Source organism: Micropterus dolomieu, linkage group LG02 (assembly GCF_021292245.1).
Source record: "Micropterus dolomieu isolate WLL.071019.BEF.003 ecotype Adirondacks linkage group LG02, ASM2129224v1, whole genome shotgun sequence".
Classification (NCBI taxonomy): domain Eukaryota; kingdom Metazoa; phylum Chordata; class Actinopteri; order Centrarchiformes; family Centrarchidae; genus Micropterus; species Micropterus dolomieu.
The window spans coordinates 10,270,303-10,290,258 of NC_060151.1; the positions used below are offsets into that span (position 1 = coordinate 10,270,303).

General features: G+C 39.6%; 1 protein-coding gene and 1 long non-coding RNA gene across 6 annotated transcripts in view; one reads left to right on the plus strand and one right to left on the minus strand.

Moving 5' to 3' along the window:
• The window catches only part of LOC123985993 (myocardin-related transcription factor A-like), a 49,987-nt gene that overhangs the window by 16,046 nt on the left and 13,985 nt on the right, over positions 1-19,956 (plus strand). For 4 of the 5 annotated variants that reach the window (XM_046074064.1, XM_046074030.1, XM_046074038.1 and 1 more), the window contains 4 exons: positions 10,909-10,974; positions 18,819-18,874; positions 19,426-19,501; positions 19,621-19,782. In XM_046074064.1, coding sequence (XP_045930020.1) covers positions 10,909-10,974; positions 18,819-18,874; positions 19,426-19,501; positions 19,621-19,782 — 360 coding nt within the window. Of the gene's footprint in view, positions 1-1,646; positions 1,893-10,908; positions 10,975-18,818; positions 18,875-19,425; positions 19,502-19,620; positions 19,783-19,956 lie in introns of those variants that run through there. The other variant, XM_046074056.1, reaches the window with a different exon arrangement.
• Positions 10,176-14,449, minus strand: LOC123986261. Its single transcript, XR_006828832.1, has 3 exons — positions 14,294-14,449; positions 10,775-10,922; positions 10,176-10,399 (listed from the first exon to the last, which is right to left on the minus strand). It is a non-coding gene; the product is annotated as an uncharacterized LOC123986261 (long non-coding RNA).

Below are 19,956 nucleotides of genomic sequence, written 5' to 3' on the forward strand. Positions count from 1 at the left end.
TAAGAGGTTAATATTGAATTTCATTTCTACTTATGTGTCCTGCATTGACAATCACTGTACTAACAAACATGTATAAATGCTTGAAGAGGGGTACTTTATACCTGGGGGGACTAGGAAATTTGATCACATCTGTCCAGCTCTGAGGTCACTTCACTGGCTTCCAGTGAAACTGAGATTCAAGTTCAAGGTTTTGTTGCTTGCTTTTAAGGCACTCAATGGGCTAGGACCAATATACATCAATAATCTCCTTCAAAGGCACGAACCTGTGCCGAGAGCCCTCAGGTCTTTAGATACTGGAAGTTTTTAGGCTTTTAATTTATTTATTTCTCTGAAGTATTTTTTGGATTTGGATTCATTGCCTGTTGATTATCTACTTTTATACTATAAAGTACCTTTGTTTCTGTATTTGTATCTTTGCGTCTGTAAAGCACTTTGAACGGCTGTAGTGTTTGGAAGGTGCTATATAAATAAACTTGTCTTGCCTAAAAAACACATGACATTAAATTGAAAAACTTGAGCGGGAACTGATTGTTACCATGGTAATCTGTGGCATGCTGATGGACGTCTCTGTGGTCCTCGTCATCATTTACCCTCTGAAGAACACATGAGTCATGAGTGTGAGCAGTCTGCCCTCAGTTCAGTCTTATGCCAGGCTTTTCATGCGTGAGTAGCTCAGTGAAACTGTGCCTTTTGGGCGTTTCGTCTTGCTGATTCCAGTCACATCAGTACTCATAATCACCCACATCACAGTTTGCCCACCAGAGGGTCAAGATCTGCTTGTCAGATCTGACAGTCTTTGGCGCTGCTCAAGTTTTAACGGCGGTGTCCTCTCCTGCAAAAAACTGTACTAGACAAGTTGTGTTCCTGAGTTTGATAGACTCCTTTGAACGTGGTTAAAAAGTCCGATAGCTGGGCAGAAAGAAAAGCCAAACAAAAAAGGGGAGAGCAGACAGAAGTGCATGCAGAGTGGCAGCAGGTGTTTTGGTGTTTGTGTGATGATTTTAGTCGTGAAGGTATGATGACAGAGAGGTGCTCACACAGGTGCATATCATTGTGACCACACTGAGCTCAGATCAGAAGTGCTAAGTGAGAGGAATTTGGTGAGGGTCTCCTCTCAGAACGTGTGTGTGTGTGTGTATGTGTGTGTGTGTGTCCTCGTGTGCATCTGTTTGTGCCTGTCAACGGCTGAACAGCAACAGCTGTGACTGCTTGATCACAGATTCACACACATACACACACGCACGTCTTAGTCAGCCCTGTAGCGACAGCAAATACAGCAGAAGCTCTTTGAAAGCAGTGCAGTAGCTCTGATACAGTAGCTTTGTATTTATACACGCTTTATTTATTCCACTTATATGACACATTTAAGGGGGACTTCGTTAAAGAGGACAATATTTTCATTGAATCTAGGCAAAGAGTTTTTTCAAAAGAAATGCCTGTTTTGTGGAGGAGGAGAAATTTCTTTTGATAGTCTTTGATTTCAGAAACTTTGCACAACCCTTCTTTTCAAATTTTACTTTGCTTTAAAGAATATCCTTTTTTTTCACTCATAACAACTGTATCCAGCAACTTTCAAAGAGTTCAATTTCCAGTTGTCAAGGAGGATTATGTTGTTCTGTTTTGTGGACTTACAGACTTGTGACTTAGCTGCGTGAATCCAACACCTGGACTAAGCTGTAGCTGACCTCCTGCTCCTTGTTTTCTTTGTTCCTGTTTCACGGAGTCTCATTCAGAGGAATTCCCTAGTTTGATCGCGCTTGCCATGCTGGAGCAACTGCATTGTGTCCGCATTGACTGTGCCCCTCTCAGGCCTCCGTCAATCAGCAGGAACATGGATGAAAGAGCCATACGGTTTGAGTTAGAGCGCCAGGCCTGTCAGAGTCTCAGACAAGGTGGGAGACCTGTTGTTTGTCATTCCTTGCATGCAGTATGTTTACCATGACCATATAATAGCTAGTAAAGGTTGAAGGTTTTGGAGTTCTGAATAGTAGAGGTTGGTGAAACATACAATAGGAGCTCTAACTAAATGTCAAAAGCAAAAAGGAGTGTGTGTGTGTGGGTGTGTTCGTATTATATTTTTCTTTGTTCTGCCTGCCTCCATATGTTTCACCTGCGTAAGCATGAACACACGTGTGGTTAGGTCAGAAACAAAGAAAGAATGTGAAGCGGGAGTTTTAAGTTTCCTCAGTGTGTGGCTATGTTTAAAGCCAATTCGATATGTAATATTCGATATGTAATATCGAATTGGCCAGTGCCAGGACAGAGGACAGTTAGCGATTTAAAAATTGCAGTAGCCTAGGCCATTTTGCTTTGCATTTTAGCTTGAAAGCACCCATACTTTGGACACTGTCTCTTCCACTCCATCAAATCACGCTGACTTTAATTGTCCACAGCGTAAGCGCGTTGTGCAACTGTAATAATCGTCTGTGCAAAACACTGTGCTGTATATAGTTATATGGATTAAACAAAGCATAGATGCAAAGAATTTGCTTGGCTGCAGGGATCCCTCGTGTCACTGCCGTAACAAAAAAGAGTTTGGTTCGGTGTGTCTGCTCCGACCAGACTAGACTGCTGAGGAGTCCTCTGTCCCCAGGTCTGAGATGTGAGCCCGTGAGAGTGGAAAGCGAGAGAACAAAAGCTTAGCTGGAGTTTTGATTACCTGATCAGGGATAGTGTAAGGGATATCAAGTTACAGGAAGTGACAAGAGGGGAGGTGCAACTGTAAACTTAATGGCGTATGTTTCAAAATAAATGCTTGATTTAAGTCACACAATGAACAAATGAATCTATGGAGTCCAGTGGTACCTACAAATGTATGAAGCTTGTTGGGTAATGCTTTAATTTCATCGTTTGTTGTTTGGAGAAAAAATGCACAAAAAAAAGTAAATGTCTAAAATGTTCTGTCACTATAAAAAAACAGTATATCACAAACTCCATCGACTGTTCTAAGTGTTTAGGCCTTCCTCCGAGTGTCGTCCAGGTTTATTTTCTGGGCTCAGGTGTTAAGTGGATCAAATACCCTACAAGTGGCTGGGTTACAGTTGGGGCTCAGCCAGCCTGGGCACTGCACACTTTGCCTTGAGCACATGAACTCATCAACCTGTTGACTGTAGCGGCATGGGCCTCGCACCAAAGTAGCTGGACTGAGAGCAGTTTGGACCGATTTTGGAAAAGACAAACTCTGGGAACTCCAAGAGACTTCCACAGAAGTCTAAAATATAATGACATGAATTGAGCCAAACTCTAAAATAAGATGGATATTTTCATTAAAATGTTTTACAACTGAAATTATACTTGAAACTCTTCTAACAGCATTTTGTGTTGTTTAGATACAGTATATTGAAACTGGTGTTCCACACAGTGTTAAGATGTATGTATTGTAAAGAGAGATTTGCTGTGGACTGTGGCATATTTTTACAGAGAGACACATTAACTTCATGACAGAAAGTGACAGAAATTTGCATGATGGCAGCATTTTAACCCCTATATGCTTAGACGTACTTCATCTATTGATCTGTTCATCTATCTACATTGCGTCTCATTCTGGTGAAAGTGATCATACTCCTCTGAACTGTCTCTCCTCCTCTGTGTGTCTGTTTAGGCAATTTACAGTAATGTTCCTTTTCATTCAGCTGTCCAGAAGGATTGGGTTCCAAGAGGTTACGGCATGGACACAAATAGAACAGTGCGTGAGGGAGCAAGGGGGAGGGAGCAATGAGGACTACAGGTTAGGGATAGAAACAGAGAGCGCAAAGTACAGGAAGTGCTGCACTACAGTATCAAAAAGAACAGAAACACTGGCAAAAGTGAGAAGTACATTTTACTTTTATAGCTCTTAATGATTTTAAAAATTGGATCATTGAAAAATTAAACTAACAGATTCAATATATCCACATGGTCATGAGAGTCTGGACAATATAAATGTGTTTAAAATTCATTTATAGCAATGTGTTGAAAGATGACCCATATTGTCAGACAGAGAGGAGGGGGAAAGAAACAAAGAGATGGGACCAAGAGAATGAAGTCAGTGATGAAAGAGGACAGAGTTTAAGATTGAAAAGAAAGCAATTTTATTATGGAATGAAATTGAAATATTGCTTTGTGGGGTTGGTAAAAAATTTTTTAACAATTCGTGGAATAGGATTTGGGTTGAGTTGAGGCAACCACACGTGCAAACCCTGGTGCAACAGGTGTATCATGTTATGATATCAAGTTTGTCAACCCCATATTTACCTGTGTATACCTGTCATATTTGGGTTTTTTTAGTTGACCACTGTCTGACCTCTGTTAATGCAAAACAGACATGTCAAAATAAACTAAAATCACAATATCATTCACAACTCACTGCTAAAATTACAAGAATTCTAAAACATACATATATTCTTCACAACTTCACATGCCTGCATATAGCCTCCTTATATTTACTGTTGCTCCCATGTTCTGTATGCAGTTTACAATGATAACAGGGGCAGATTTACTACTTGAAATACCTTAAAGGTCCTTAAAGGTACAATGTGTGCGATTTGGCCAGAATTTTAGTGTAAAACATTTAAAAAAATGAACTAACGTTATAAACAGAATTTGAAGAAGTAATAGTTCGTCATGTCAATGACTATTATGTTCTGTGTTGCAGAGATATTAGCCTGTTAACCAGCTAGTCCTGTGTTGTAATACCACTTGTGCCTTGAGAGGTGATTGTCTGATAGTATACTTCAGGCCTCTCCCCCATAGTTTCAGGTGGGAGATCTGTGCTAGCATTCCACAAGCTTCTTTAATCTAATAAATAAAAAAAAGCAAACTCACAAAATGTCAAGAAAGGAAATATTCTTCTATCTATTATGCTTTAACAAACATAAAAATACAATGTACACTGTTAGAGTTGGGTGGTGGTAGAACTCAGGTGCAAACACAGACCTGGTGAAGGTGTGGAAAAAAAGGTTTATTCTTGACAACAAAAACAATAACTAGGCAAGGGTTGGGAAGGCCAGGCTGGGAAGCTAGAGAGCTTGTGGATCCAGGAGTGTGGCTGGCGAGGCGAGGGGGCACGAGGCAGCGGAGGTCTGGAAACAAAGTGAGGAGACAAAAAAACTGTTTAGGAACAAACTTGAAGGCGAAGGCTCAAGTAGTGACAGAATCGTCTGAGTAGGCCGAGAACTGTTACCACGGATGGCGAAAAACAATCTGGCACCGGCCCTCCAGGAGGTTGGAGCTTAAGAGCACAGAGGTGATGAGTTGATCTGCTGCAGGTGTGGAGGAGAGCCAGGTGCCGAGCCAGCTACCACGCCCCCTGCACAGAGAGAACACACATCCCAAGCAGCCATACAGCCCAAGACGAAACAGTACACCTTCTGACTTTAAGTTTCTCTCTTTCCCCAGTCTAATTTCCTTTAACTCATCGTAAAACACCTCAATCAAACTCAACAGAAGTCACCAAAACCTGGGCTGCCAAATCTCAAACTGACTGTGAGACTCGTACAACTGACACTTTTAAACATGCTCTCACGCCACACATCAGCCACACATCAGTTTTCTCACGCAGCGAAATTTATAACTGATAATGGTGCGGTGTTGCGTCACGGCATGCCTTGATGCATTGCAGAGGCTATGGGGCCCTGCAATGTATTTTTAATATATTTTTAAAAGGGATGCATTTTGAGTTATATGAGAAGGTGTAAGATAGTGTGGTTGATGAGAGGAACTGAGGTAATTCGTAGGTTTCTGGGTTTACGGTTTTTCTTGCAGAGTGATTATGATGGTTATGTTTCATCTCCCAATTTAGGCATCATAGCCTGAATCTGGAGGTTGGCAAATATGCAGATCAACCATACTTATTCAGCATTGGCTACGGTTATTGACTTGGATTTTTATTTCTACATGCTTTAAAATTGTGAATTTGGCTGCTGAACTTTTTAAATAAAATTCCTGAGGTTTTAAGGAGTGACCCTTGCGGTGGGTAATGTCACCTGTAAAATGCACCAACTTACAGCAATACAGAATCTCACTCCGAACTAAATTTAAACCCTTAATTTACTGTGTCAGATGTAGGAATGTCATGACAACCAACATTTCAATACCAAAATTAGGTACCAAAGGTAGCTAGTACGATGTTTGCAATGGCTAAACACAAAAGGTTACTGTGTTTAGGCAAAGTAATGTAACCATAGCTCAAATCAGTAGGCAACCGTATAAAGTTACCTTTCAGTCTGTGTCATCTGTCACAATGTCATTAGTATTTAAAATACATATTTTCAGACTAATGGTCTGTCACCATGTTGGTAAATTTGGTGGGTGGGTGCGTCTGTGTGTGTGTGTGTGTGTGTGTTGTAGTGTAGTATCCAATACTTATGTATTTGACTCATAACAGTTCAAAATAGCACTGTAGCAGCAAGACAGAGGGTCAGTGACCTTTGGGGAGGTGTTCTACAGGGAGAGCAGTGATTGGTGGTTATGTAGGTTGAAGGGACTGAACCCTTCTATAGAATTTGACCTCTAACCCCTTGTTTTGTTACCTCAAGATAGTACTGTACCCTTCTATGGGTTTGACCTTTTACTTTGCAGACTCAAACCCTTCTATGGTACCTAACAGATACCTAAACATATCCTGTATAAGCTATGTTTGATGTACAGAGAGAGTGGTCATCGGGCTGGGTCACTCTCCAAGCTGCTGCAGAGCTTGTAATTGATGCTGAACTCTTTGATTTAATAAACTTTTATGATCAAGAACAGTGTCAAGCGGGTTTCTTTTCAACACATCATCGCAGCATTATTGTTCGGACACCACAGTAGCCTCTGCTATTATTATTATTATTATTTTCTTTTTTTTCCCCAGTTATTTCACTATACCACTATACCTGATTTGTGACATCCCTAGTTAGATGCGAAAATGTTCTGGGCTCTACACGGTGTCATTGCCTGACCTCCCTCTCGCTCCTCTCCCGCCCGACGCCTCTCCTGTTCCAGCCTGACCCAGCCATGTCATTCTTGGAGGTCCTAGTTGTAAATCACCTCGGTGCTGTATTCCCTGTCGTCAAACTGGCCTCCGTCTGTCTCAGAGGCTGTGTTCGGTCCCGATCTGTTCGTGATCGCTGGGAGGTTGTTGAGCCCATGCTAACAGAGCCGCTAAGTTAGCCGCATGGCTAACTGAGTTAACTAGCTAACGGCAGACTGCAGCAGTTATGACCTGATATGTGATATGCTGCTCCCAATTTTTTAGAGTATGAATTCAACGTTCTTCCACATTGACCTTAATTTTTATTTATTTATTTTTTTCAGACAGAGGTAGACAGCATTTTCTCATGTTTAACCGACTTGGCGATTTTGCCGGTGTAGGTACCAGATGTCTTTGCTGTCTTTTTTTAGTTCACTGCACTCGATGGCTACATACTGTACATCAGCGATTCGCGCGTGCTGCCTCTAGGGGGTACACGACAGGAAAAATGTAATGGTGGTGTAACAACTTCAACAATTTTTTGTGTGTAGTTTTTCATGAAATAAAAACCTGAATTTAAAATTAATTTCCTTTGTAAGTTTAATTTAAAATTAAAAACGTTATTATTAATAGTTAACTCACAAGAAAGAGCTACCTTCTCCCTCTCTCTCCTCTCCCTCTCTATCCTACTTACAAATCCTCAATATGGATTATCAGAATTGGTCTTGTCTGAGTTAAACTGTTGTTGAGTGAAGGTACACTTGCTGTTGTGTAGTGGCATTTGAGCAATGAGCACACTTTCCCAGAATAGATTCTGTATCAGCACATTGCATCACTTGCCTGTCATCTCTTGGCACAAATCATCTGCCTCTAAAAAACAGTGTGTGTGTGTGTGTGTGTGTGTGTGTGTGTGTGTGTGTGTGTGTGTGTGTGTGTGTGTGTGTGATTGAGCAAATAACGTGCGTGGGCTTGTCTTAGGATTGTGTATGTATATTCACACTATTCAGCCATAAGTGGAGGTATTAAATATGTGTTTAACGTGCACTCCTGTGTATGTCAGTGTGTGTTTGCAAATAGTATGCATGATTACAGTGAGTTTCTGTGTTAGTGTTTGTTTTGTTAGTCTGCCGATGTTTGCCTGCAGGAGCTAGTTAAATCTTTCCTGCTGCCAAGGAGAGAAACTGCACCATCCTGCATCAGGCACATCCTCATCACAGAAATCAAAGGAATATGAATGTTTTTATCTTTGGCTACTGTAGGACACACAGAGGGACTCTGCAGATTCTGCCTGCAATAGGCCACAGCGACAGATCCTGCTCTCATTATAAGCAAATGCAGGCAGTGCTGAAATACAAGAACACAGATCTTTTTTCTACTGTGTAGAAAAACATACATTTATAAAACAAGAACATAGAGTTTATCTGAAAAAGAGGAACAAGAAGAGCAGATGCATGAGAATGATAAGTGCTCTTCTGGAGAGAAGAGACCAACAGAAGACAAAACCTGTGTTTGGGTACGAGGGATAATGTCCCTTTGTGTGGGAGGTGGAAAGAGGACCAGAGAATGAAAGAAGAAGAAGTTAGGTTCAAGAGAAGGAGTTAGGCATACAGGATCAGGCACATTTTTGGCCCAAATAATAGTTACAAATCAAGATTTTGTTGAGTCCGCCACTCAGTGCACAGTGTATTCATAGTATGAACTATGAATACACTGTGCTAACTATTACTATTTTAATGAAATGTATGGGGTTAATTGTTCTTATGTAGTATGTATGATGCTTTGGCAATATTGTTGTTACACATTCTTGGCTATAAAGCTAATTTGAATTGATTGTATGAACTCTCTGACTCACCAGACAGCCTCCTTATATCTACTGTATATCTTAGATCTTTCAGCTCACTGTTTGGCCCCTCTCACTGCTTTCATCAGTGTTTTGAGCCCCAGCAAGCAGCTGTTGTTTACCAACAACAACAAAAGCTCATATTGATTGTAGTGGAGGATTTAAAAGCCAGATATTTACCTCAGGAGTTGGTGGAGACCAAAACTGAGCTAAAAGAAGCGCGAATTTTGTATATTCAGCAAGTGGCCAAAGACATGACTCCAGATGAAAGATAATGTTGGGCAGTGTCCGCTGAATGTTTAAATAGGTAGCTGTTTGCTAACAAGTTTGTCATATCAACTTAACACAGCAGTGTTGTGTTTACAGCTCGTTTCTGTTCTCAAGTGACCAAAAAGGGTTAGATCAGTATGTTAGATCACAGAAACATATAATATTTTATTATTATATTATGTTATGATTAGTGTAATTAGTGTTATAGTGTAGTTGTATCTATATTTATTTAATGTTACTTAGTCTTTGTTCGATTCGAGGCTCATTCATAAAAGTTAAGTTTTGATAATTATTTTTGTACTGAGGCACTTTTCTGGCCTCTGATCCTCCTTTTAGGTGCAATTCCTATACAAATCATATGAAATGTTAGTTTGTTGGTTTTATGAACTTAGCCTGAGTGCTGATGAAGTGGCTCAGCTCACGGTGTAGGGCCGCTGTGCTGAGGAAAGCTGAGCTACAGTTTGAATGTCATTGGAACACTGGATAGGCTTCAGCCTAGAAGAGCCAGCAGTAAATTTTGACTTTATGGATTTGTCCTTTAATATTAGCTCTGAACAGACAATATGACCTAGCAGTGATTTTTTGTGCTTTTCTTGTGTTCATACTATGTGAGAGTCAAAACCAGTGTTTTTACATCAGAGGATAGAGGATTTTTATTTTTAAACCTGGGCCCCTATTTTCTTTAAACATGTTTTAGGGTGTAAAAGACTAATTGGTGCAAAACGTTTGGCCTTAGATGGTCATTTAGACCCCAAAATATTAACAAATGTGGCCCATGTAAAAAATACCAGATTTTTTTAAAATTAGGAACTGTTACGTAATCGAATATTAACAGGTAAAAAACTTAACTGTGTTCATACAGCATGCAGTTTACACTTTAATGTCATCAGATTATATCTGAGAGTACTACCTAAGTACTGTCTTATTACTGGTAGTTGCTACAATATAACCAGCTGTTCAACACCTCAGACACACCTCTGCAGTGCTAAGTTGTGAGCTGTTATTGTAACTGTGGACAGTCAGGGTGTGTAAAAAAGGAGCCCTCAAAAATGTTTCCAGGTGCCATTTTTTGTTACACTTTAATGCTGATTTCATGACCCACATATAGTGTAGCTGCTGATCTATAGATTTCCTGGCAATTCATATTTTCATCTTGGAAGTTCTGTCCTTAGACTTTTTGCAGATGTTTTCTTCTGCGAAAATGTGAGGTTAGCTTAGGACACCGTGAGTCAGAACGAGTCTGATAGCTTTTCTGAGCGTATGTACATTGAGGCATGACCCTAAAATCCAAATTCCAGAGACCTTCAGGAGTTTAATAATAGTTCTGTGTTGAACCTTGTTGGCACCTGAGTCTCCATTCCCTTGAATAGAAAAGATTCACAATATTATTTAAAATATATATATATATATAAATATCAAGATAAATAAAGTTACATTAACAATATACATGTTGAGTGTTCCTTTAATTCTCTTTGTCACACTTCCTACATCTCTGTGGTGATAAGATGTGATAAATGCAGCAGTAAAGTGTGTGTGTACTTGAAACAGGAAATTGTTGGTGTGTCTGTTTCTGTGTGTTTCCCTTCACTTATGTAGTGTGTGTCATAACCTTTGTGCGTCTTCTCACAGAGGACCGCAGAGAACCAATTCTGATCAGCAGCAGCTAACAGGGTAGATAAAAACCTCTGTAGAGTGCCTTCTATGTAACAGCACACCACTACTACTAACTTGATTACCTTCTGAGTACCACATTTGTGGCTTCCTGTGACTGGGAACTAGTAGAGATGACATACTGATGTTTTTTGAGATGCTCTCTATTCAATCTTCAGTGACCCACTTTTGTTTCTTCTGCCTGTTTCCTGCGGTTCAGTTCTCCAGCTGAAGCTACAGCAGAGAAGGTCCAGAGAGGAGTTGGTCAACCAGGGGATCATGCCGCGTAAGTAGACAGAAATATATTTTAAAGACAAATGTTGGTCCATGCTCAAAAAAACCCCATGGGTTTTGAGTACACAAAATTAAAACTTGTTCACAATGTTGACTTTCATGGGGTTATTCAACACATGGCTGATGCAACTTTTAAAATCACTTTAAGTGTATTTTATTCAGTAAACCCCAACCACATTCATGGGTCATGTGAAATGTTCCAAATTAATTAATTAATGGACAGAAGACATACGGTATAAACCTGTCAGTAAACATCACCATAACTCTGACTTGGTTAAACACTGCATGGAAATTACACTTTCTAATTATATTACAAAAAAGGTAACTAAAAAGAGAATCCACTACTAGAGAATCCCTACATAAAGACCCGATTGTCAGTAATGATTATTTTTCATTGTTGATTCATCTGTTATTTAGGTATGAGGACATGTTGCATAAAACATAACACAATATACTGTGCAGCAAGAGTTGTTGCTCTGTCTTTTATTTTTTTCATTTCCAGTTACCCAGCTAAGAAGGAGTGTTGATTCATTCTCCAAAATGACATATAAGTTGAATCAACACCTCTATAAACAGTCTGAACAAAAACTGAACATGTAACGCTCATGATCGTAGGGTTTATTGCTGGCCTGTTGTATTAAACTGCATTCATTTTAGATATGTGTACCTAAAACAACTAGCAACTCTATGCTTTTCATAAAATTGACTTTGCATCATGCCGAGGTGTTTCATTCAGTCGGTACCATCACATTCACTGTGAGAATCTGTCGTGTTGCTTTAGTTTTCACCTCATTACTTGCTACAGAGCAGTTTTCTGAAGTTACTCAAACTGAGGTTATGACACCGCCATCGTCTCCTTACAGACAGCAGTTTCAGTCTTCAAAGTCAGGTGAATCAAGGTCATACCTCAACTGCCATCATGAACATCCGTTTGATGCTTTTTATCTGCTTTTTATCTGCTTTTTATCTGATTGCGTGATTTCTCCGTGCACCATTAAACTCAGTATGTTTAGATGCTTTCATTTTCAGCTTGTTAGAGCTGGTTATATGCTTTTGGCTCTTTTAGATCCATTCTATAGAACATGCTTCTGCAAAAGTCCACTGTTATTTTCATTAGACAGCATACCTCTATACTGCTGTGCAGCACATTTATTAATAGCAGTATGTTAATAATCACTAGGAATGTACATTTCTGTGTGAGAGAATGATCTACATTGCCTACAAATCAATGGTAAATGTATTTTCATTGTATGCTTGTGGAAGCTCACTACTAGTACAAGTTATTTCACAAATTTAAGTCCATACTCTGCCTTTTATAGCTGATTGCACGTCAGTAAGTGTGTTGTGCTGTGTGTCTTATCTGCTAGTATTTCCTGTCTGTTAATGTGTTAGATGGTTGAATTAGCTGCATGAAAAGTATGTACGTGGAGTATTTCATGCATTCACCTTGCTATTGCAGAAATATATTCTGTTCTGCACCACAAATACACACACACACTGTTTCCCCATTTCTATATATAGTTATTAAAAAGACCAGCTCTTATCTTTGTAGACAGACAGCATTAATAATGAGCATGGCTCAGACCTCGTCTGGTGGAGAGCTACTTTTAAATGGAAAGATGCAAATTGAAATGCACCATTGTTGACAATGGGAGGACAAACTGTCCTGTTGAGTTTCTTACTGTTTGTGTAGTGAGCATGTGGCTGTAAGAGAGAGAGAGCAGTGAGCAGTCTAGCTGTGAACAGGCCAAGTGTGACCAGAGGAGTTAGTGTCATCGCAGCTCTTGTCTGTCTTAACTTTTGTTTCTTCCCCTCTGACCGGCTGAGATGAAGATCAACATGTGTTTATTCACATGGTTCAGTCCAATCCATGAGATTCCATTCTCCTCAACCAAAGGCTTGTTGCTTAATTTGGTTCTTGTTTGAAAATACAAGTTAGACTGTGTTTGTTTGCAAATTGTGAAGTGTGCATTTGAAGAAGTAGTTATTTGTAAAACAGAGAAACAGTGTCAAAATTCTGAAAACAAACGTTCAACTATCTACAAATAGATTATGAACCTCACGCGCAGACAAATCATTTTGCGTTCATTAAAATATGGCTTCCATTGTGTTTCATATGTGTGGATCATGGAGACTTTGTTTGTGGATTTTGAATCTATTTGTAGATCATGTTTTGTGTTTACAAATTCTATTATTTCTATATTTGTGCTCTGTGCATTTACAATGATACTGACATTTATTTACTCCCATAATTGACCACAGGTTTGAATGCCGCTTGACTACGTTTAGGTTGTATATTAGAAGAAGTTCAGGTATAGGTTTAATGTAATTAATTCCAGAGTAAGGATATGGCAGAACAATTAGCCACTGACATTTCAGCTATTTCCTTGTGTCACATGGCCTTTATCATAATTGACTCTATAGTCTGGAGACAGAAGGCAGTTGGAGGAGCGACAGCACACACCGTAGAAGGGCAGTTATCACCACTGGAGCACAACAACTTCTACTTCTATATCGCTGCTCTCCCTCTCTGACTCATCTCGTCCTCCTGTTTATGTTTTCCCTCCTCTTCTCCTCCACCAGGCTAATTATTGTATTCCATGCGCTTCAAGTCCTCACTGATCTTTTCCTGTCCCTCCTTTCACTGACAGCCCACATGCTTAGATCCTACCCTCTTTCTCTACGTTAGACTTTACTGACCTTTCTTAACAGAATGCTACCAAACACCCTTCCTTCAGTCCATTTCATAAAACATCAGATTCGACCACAGAGTAAGCCTTCCACTCTAGTTCCAGGTTGATAGTTAATAGCTACTTGACCTCTTGTAGCAATGGCGTTGGTTCCCCCTTTCTCTGCCCTCACCATCTGTCAACCCTCTGTGCTCTATATGTCTTATCACTTACTCTCTGTTTTTTCCCTCTCCGGTCTCTCTCCCACTATCCCACCATCAAAAAAGAATCTTTAAAATGTCTTGTTTGTGTAGAGAATACATCCATTTCTTCTATTAGCTCCTTACAAGTTTGAAAACAGGTATTTCTGGGCACTGTGAGTCCAAAGCCCATACTGTTGAGTGACAGCACTGTTTGAGTGGCATTTGTTCATTTGTGTCTTCTACTTCATACTTGTTGTTTTTATCATAATAAACATTCATGATAAAAATTGCCTTATTCAAATCATTGTCGCCTGATTGATCAGAGCGGGCCTGATGTCTGGGGATTAGGACTGTCAACTTTATTATTAAATATATAAATATATTAAAACTGTAATGACCTTTTCAAATTCAAAATGTACAGTCAATAAGCACAACATACCGTTTACAGTAGTTTGTCTTGTGGATAGCGCTCTTAAGATTCAGCTATTAACTAGACCTTTTGCATTTCCTATTGACCTATAAGAAAATGAATACTAATGATAACAATTATAAATAAAAACCACCAATAAGATATTCAGATTTAAGGAAATTCTGACCACGGGCATTGTCTCAGATCTCAAGACAGAACTGGAGCCACAATTTGAAATTCCAAGTCGCATCACAGTCTCATGACACATGGTGCAGTTGTATGACGCCACACTATATGGGTTGCATTCTAAGAAATTGGGTGTTTGTTCGAATTTGTTTGCAGTTGACTTTTTGAAAAAGTGACAGCCCCAGTGTGCCTGTAGCTACCTGCATGGTTGCTTGAGACTGCGGTGGATGATAGTTTGTGTCCATTTGACACAGTGCTATAATAAGCCCACAATGTGATACCCTACCTATCACATTATTTATACATTTCTCAGATGTGTAAAAATGTTTCTCAGTTTGTGCTCATCTACACATGGTTATCAGATTAGCTGTTGAAGTTTGAAGTTTGCATACATGTAAGTAGTGGATTTGTACTTACAGAGTTATGCTGGTGGTGGTTGAGTAGCAGTTCTAAGAAAGATGTCACATCTGAAATGGTCGTCTGTGGTCTTTGGTACAGAGATTATTGTAATAATTTAGTGGCTGTTGTAGCTATTCCATGAGGTTGACAAATATATCAGTTATAACGATTGACCTGTAGGACAGTAGAGTCATATACAGAGCAGAGATTCTTAAGCACAAGCCAGTCGGTTAACACACAAGAAAAACAAAGTCAGCTGCAGACTGAACATAAACAGACAGCCACCGCCAGAAGAAGCGATGTTCTCAAAGTTTAAAGACCGGCAATGCTGCTTAGATTTAGCGGGGTGGCAAGAAACCATGATGCAGCCACTCATGCACATAATGGGGTCTTTTCTCTCTGACCTCATCCCACCACTCTCTATTTCCTCCTCTTCATTTGCCCTTCGGTCTGTTGTGCCATTTTTCTTCCAGCTGCCTCTCTCCATTTATCTCCTCTCCCCGTCTTCCCTCCATCTGTTTTCTGATTCTGCATCTTTTTGCTATTCTATTTCCATCCCTTTTGCTTTCGTCCGATGTTTCCAAAACTTTATTTTGTGCTCATCTAACCATCCTTCCCTCCATCCCACTACACATTTCCCATGTAGCTGAGTGACAGACAGGTTCATACAGCCTCAGGGAGGCCACATAAACCCCATGTGGATGGGTGAGAGGTCTAAGAGGGTTGATGTCCCCAGGGTGTGCAAGAGTGAGTGCATACCAGCAGTGTGACAGTGCTCAGCGACGTGAACTGAGGCTTGTGCAGGTACCAGCAATCTTTCCCCAGGGTTGCTAATCTAGTCACACCACTTGTGTACGTGTGTGTGTGTGTGTGTGTGTGTGTATATACAGTGCAGTCAGTATGTATTAGGACAGCGACACATTTCCTGTTGTGTTGGTTCCAGCACGTTGGATTTGTATGAAATTCAAGTGCTGACTCTTTAATTTGAGGGTGTTTACTTCCAAAGAAGTGGTATCTTCCTTAGTCAGGAATGTACTGCAGCCATCTTCACCTCTTACTTGTTTTGTGTGGTTGGTTAGTCCAGTCTTCAGCAATTAAAACAAGTGCTCAGTTGGGTTTGCATTTGATGGCTGACTTGTTCAGTCACAAATATCCTACTGTTTGGCCGTTGCAAACTTCTTTGTTGCCTCGTCTTCATGTTTGAGATACAAACAGTGCAAATCTATTGTCCTAAAGCTGAAGAACTGTGTATATAAAGGGCTACAAAAAAATGATGCATAGTAACTGTGAGAAGTTTCATTCAGATATATTAATATTTACTGGTAGCTCAATGGGCTCAATGTTTTTACATTTACTTTCATTGCGATAAAATGTTATTTAATTCAAAATTTCTCTACCAAAGTAAATTAATCCTTGAGTAAGTATTGTTGTAATTTAACTGTTCTTTTTATTGTTGTTATTATTTGGTTTAAATACTATGTAATCAGAATAATATTTTTGGGTTAGCACTATTGCAGCCGTAGTCAGTAGTATAGTTAGTTATAGTGCAGGGTCGCGAAGGGGCTGAAGCCAATCCCAGCTGTCATTGGTGAACCCTGGACAGGGTGCCCGTTCATCACAGGGTTAACTCATAGAGACAAACAAGTCATACACACGTTCACACCTAAGGGGAAAGAGTCACCAATTAACCTATGCATGTCTTTGGACAGTGGGAGGAAGCAGGAGAACATGAAGAGAACCCACACAGACACGGGAGAACATGCAAACTCCACAAAGAAAGGCCTGGGCCTCGATCCACAGAACCTCTTGCTGTGAGGGGACAGTGCTAACCACTGCACCACCATGTCGCATCTGTGTGTCATGTTAACCTTAATTATTCTCATTTTTTGCACCACCTACCAGTTATTTTCTGGTACAGTAAAGAAGGACACTTAGCACACAAGAGAGGTCACTTAACAAGAGCTTCTTCTGCAGCTGTCGCTTGTATTTGTTGGAGCGCAGTGCGGACGTACACATTTAGGCTCTTTTAGGCTCTAGCTTTCCACTGGGCTCGTTGATCTACAGTCTGAACATTTTCCTGTTTCCGCCCCCAATTCCGAATGTCACATATGGTAAATGAGCTGTATTTGTATAGCACCTTTCTAGTCTTTTCGACCACTCAAAGTGCTTTACACTACATCACATTCACCCGCCTATGAGCAGAGACCCAACTGCTTATCAGAAACAGGAATTAACTCATTCACACACTGATGGCACAGCCAACAGGAGAAATTTCTTTTAAGGGGACGACCGTTCAAAGCCGCCCACTAATGCCACTTCAACACCATAATTAAGGTCTATCTGAAAGTCTATCTGGTTTACATGTGCATGTGTTTCGTCCACTTCATAGAAATTTGCAGCTACTCTGTGAGCTGGAGAGCTAGCCTACAACAAAACACATGTAGCTGTTTTTTAAGATGCAATACAGTCATTCTCTGGACACTTATGAATACTTAAGTGTTTATTATTAACTTATGAAGTAACTGTTAGCAGCTATGTGTCTTCTTTTTGAGGAGTTTTACATTATTCTAACTTGTGATATTAAAGTTAATATTACACAGGGCTGGACAATATAACAATAACAATAATTTTTTCCAATAACAATATAACAGATGTTCAATAAATATTCAATAAATGTTTGACTTTATTCACTTGAATTATACACAAATTAGGACTTATTTTTTTTATTTAGATGTTTATTTTGTAGGGGAAAAGGGACCGAAAAAAGCTTTTACTTAATTTGACTCGTGCATATTTGTTGACAAAGATTTTATCATAATTATGTTCTAACTCAGATTTGTGAAGTGATCTACTGTTTAGCAACTAGTGTTGACCATAATTTAGAGTTTAAACCACAAATAACCATCAGGTTTCTTCAACTTCCACTCAGGAGCAAAAATCAGCCTTTAAACAAAAGAAATAACGATTTGATACTTATCGTGATAATTATTGGTATCGAAAGATATGAAAATCTTTATCGTGATAAAGTTTTTGGCCATATCGTCCAGCCCTAATATTACATGATAAAATCGGAAAATGTTGAATATTGTAAAACTGTGTAGCTCAAAAACTAGTAGCTCAAAAAGTGTTGAGCTACTAGTAAAGATTATTGGAAAACATTCAAATTTTGTCAACTTAGTTTTTGTCACATTATTAACACATTTGTTGGGAAGATGAAATTTAGAAACTTTATTTTTGAGTGGCACCCTAATGTGCAAACTTTGTGCCTTAATAACACTGACCACTGGTTTCGTCCTCAAAGGAAAATGTATGTGATTCTCAACAATCCACAGTTTGTGCACTTTTCTAACACTATTTCATAGTTTGAAGTTTGGATTCTTCTTAGATTCTTTAGCAGCAAAATCCTAATTCCTGCACTGATATGCTGCATTTAACACAGCATTTTGGTGTCATCACAACCCTTTAGGCTTTTAGGTTTTTAGCACCACTAATCCCTGGGTTTTTGCATAGGCCCACAGGAAGTCTTAGTTATTTATGAATGCTGAACATATTTTATAAATTCCAGTGCTGTTAAGAGACTCGTTGGACTGGAACCCTGAGTCCATCCATTTACTTTTATCCATAGACCTCGAGATTTTTGGCCTTTTAATGGGACCACTGCCCTGGCTACTATGCATTTTGTTCCGCCATGGCTTATAAACATGTCCAGTGAGAGCAGGCATTTACTATAATGACATGGTGCTCAAAATATTAGAAAGGAAAAGCTTTGGTAATATAAGAGCAATAATATTCACCATCAGTTAAACTATTCAAAATGAACTGGAACTAAACTGAAGGAGCAAAGAGCCATTCAAAGCCACTTTCACTCTCCATATGAATGTACACACTGCCATGTTAATATCCTCTCTCTCTCTCTCTCTCTCTCTCTCTCTCTCTCCTTTTGCTCTGCTCTCATTCTTTATTGTTCAAGCACTGAAAAGTTCCGCTGCCTTCCACGAGCACAGACGGAGCTTGGAACGAGCACGGGTGAGTACGCCACCCTTGAATTGCTCACTGGAGTCAAAACTGGCCTGTCTAAAGCAGACATTCACATCTGATGTCATTACAGCAGCTCTTGAATAAGAGGCTGGAAATGGCAAATAAGAGCTGAGATTAGGCCATCTGCACATAAAACGAATACTACTAATGATCTGTAAGGTGAAATGTATAAAAGTATCCACTAAATAAATGACCAGGAGTCCGTCTGCAGTTGCTTGCGGGTACGTGGAAACATTGTGATGCAGCTCAGCCAATTTGAAAAAGAAATGCAAATTCCAATTTGTATAAAAAATACACCCATACATTGTGTGAGCTGTAACACACGAATGCCACACATTAAGAGTGTATGAAAGCTAGTTAGCAAAAAACAGTTAGCTAAAAGTAATAAATGAGCAGATGAAATAGTTAGCTTCAAATAAAAGATAAATTGGGAAATAGCTAAAAGTAATGTATAAATGATATTTAGCTAAAAGTAAAGGTTGTTGGAAAATGGTATTAATCCAAAAGTGAGTGATTGTCACAAATGTCTCTTTCTCCAGACCGAGGACTATCTCAAGAGGAAGATCAGGAGTCGACCGGAGCGATCTGAACTGATCAGGATGCACATCCTGGAGGGTGAGTGCCACATAGAGCCTGCTGTCTGTCTGGAGTCTAGGCTCATCTGTAAATAACTTACAAGGATCATAGCACACTGGTAAAAAACTTTACGTTGTTTGGTTTTTGCGTGCTTCCAGAGACGTCAGCAGAGCCGTCACTTCAGGCCAAACAGCTGCAGCTGAAGAGAGCTCGCCTTGCTGATGATTTGAACGATAAGATCTCCCACCGGCCGGGGCCCATGGAGCTTATCCACAAAAACATCCTACCTGTTCACAACAGTATTAAACAGGCTATCATTGGTAAGCCAGGCAAGGTTTCCGATTCATCTTTATACTCTAAATGACATATGGAAACCATCCAAGACAATTCAGTGTTTCTACAATTACTTTTCACCAAATGAACTGTTTCTTGGATTGTTGCCATCTTCAGCTGGACTACAATTAACTCCTCTCACAATCACTTCAGACTAGTGG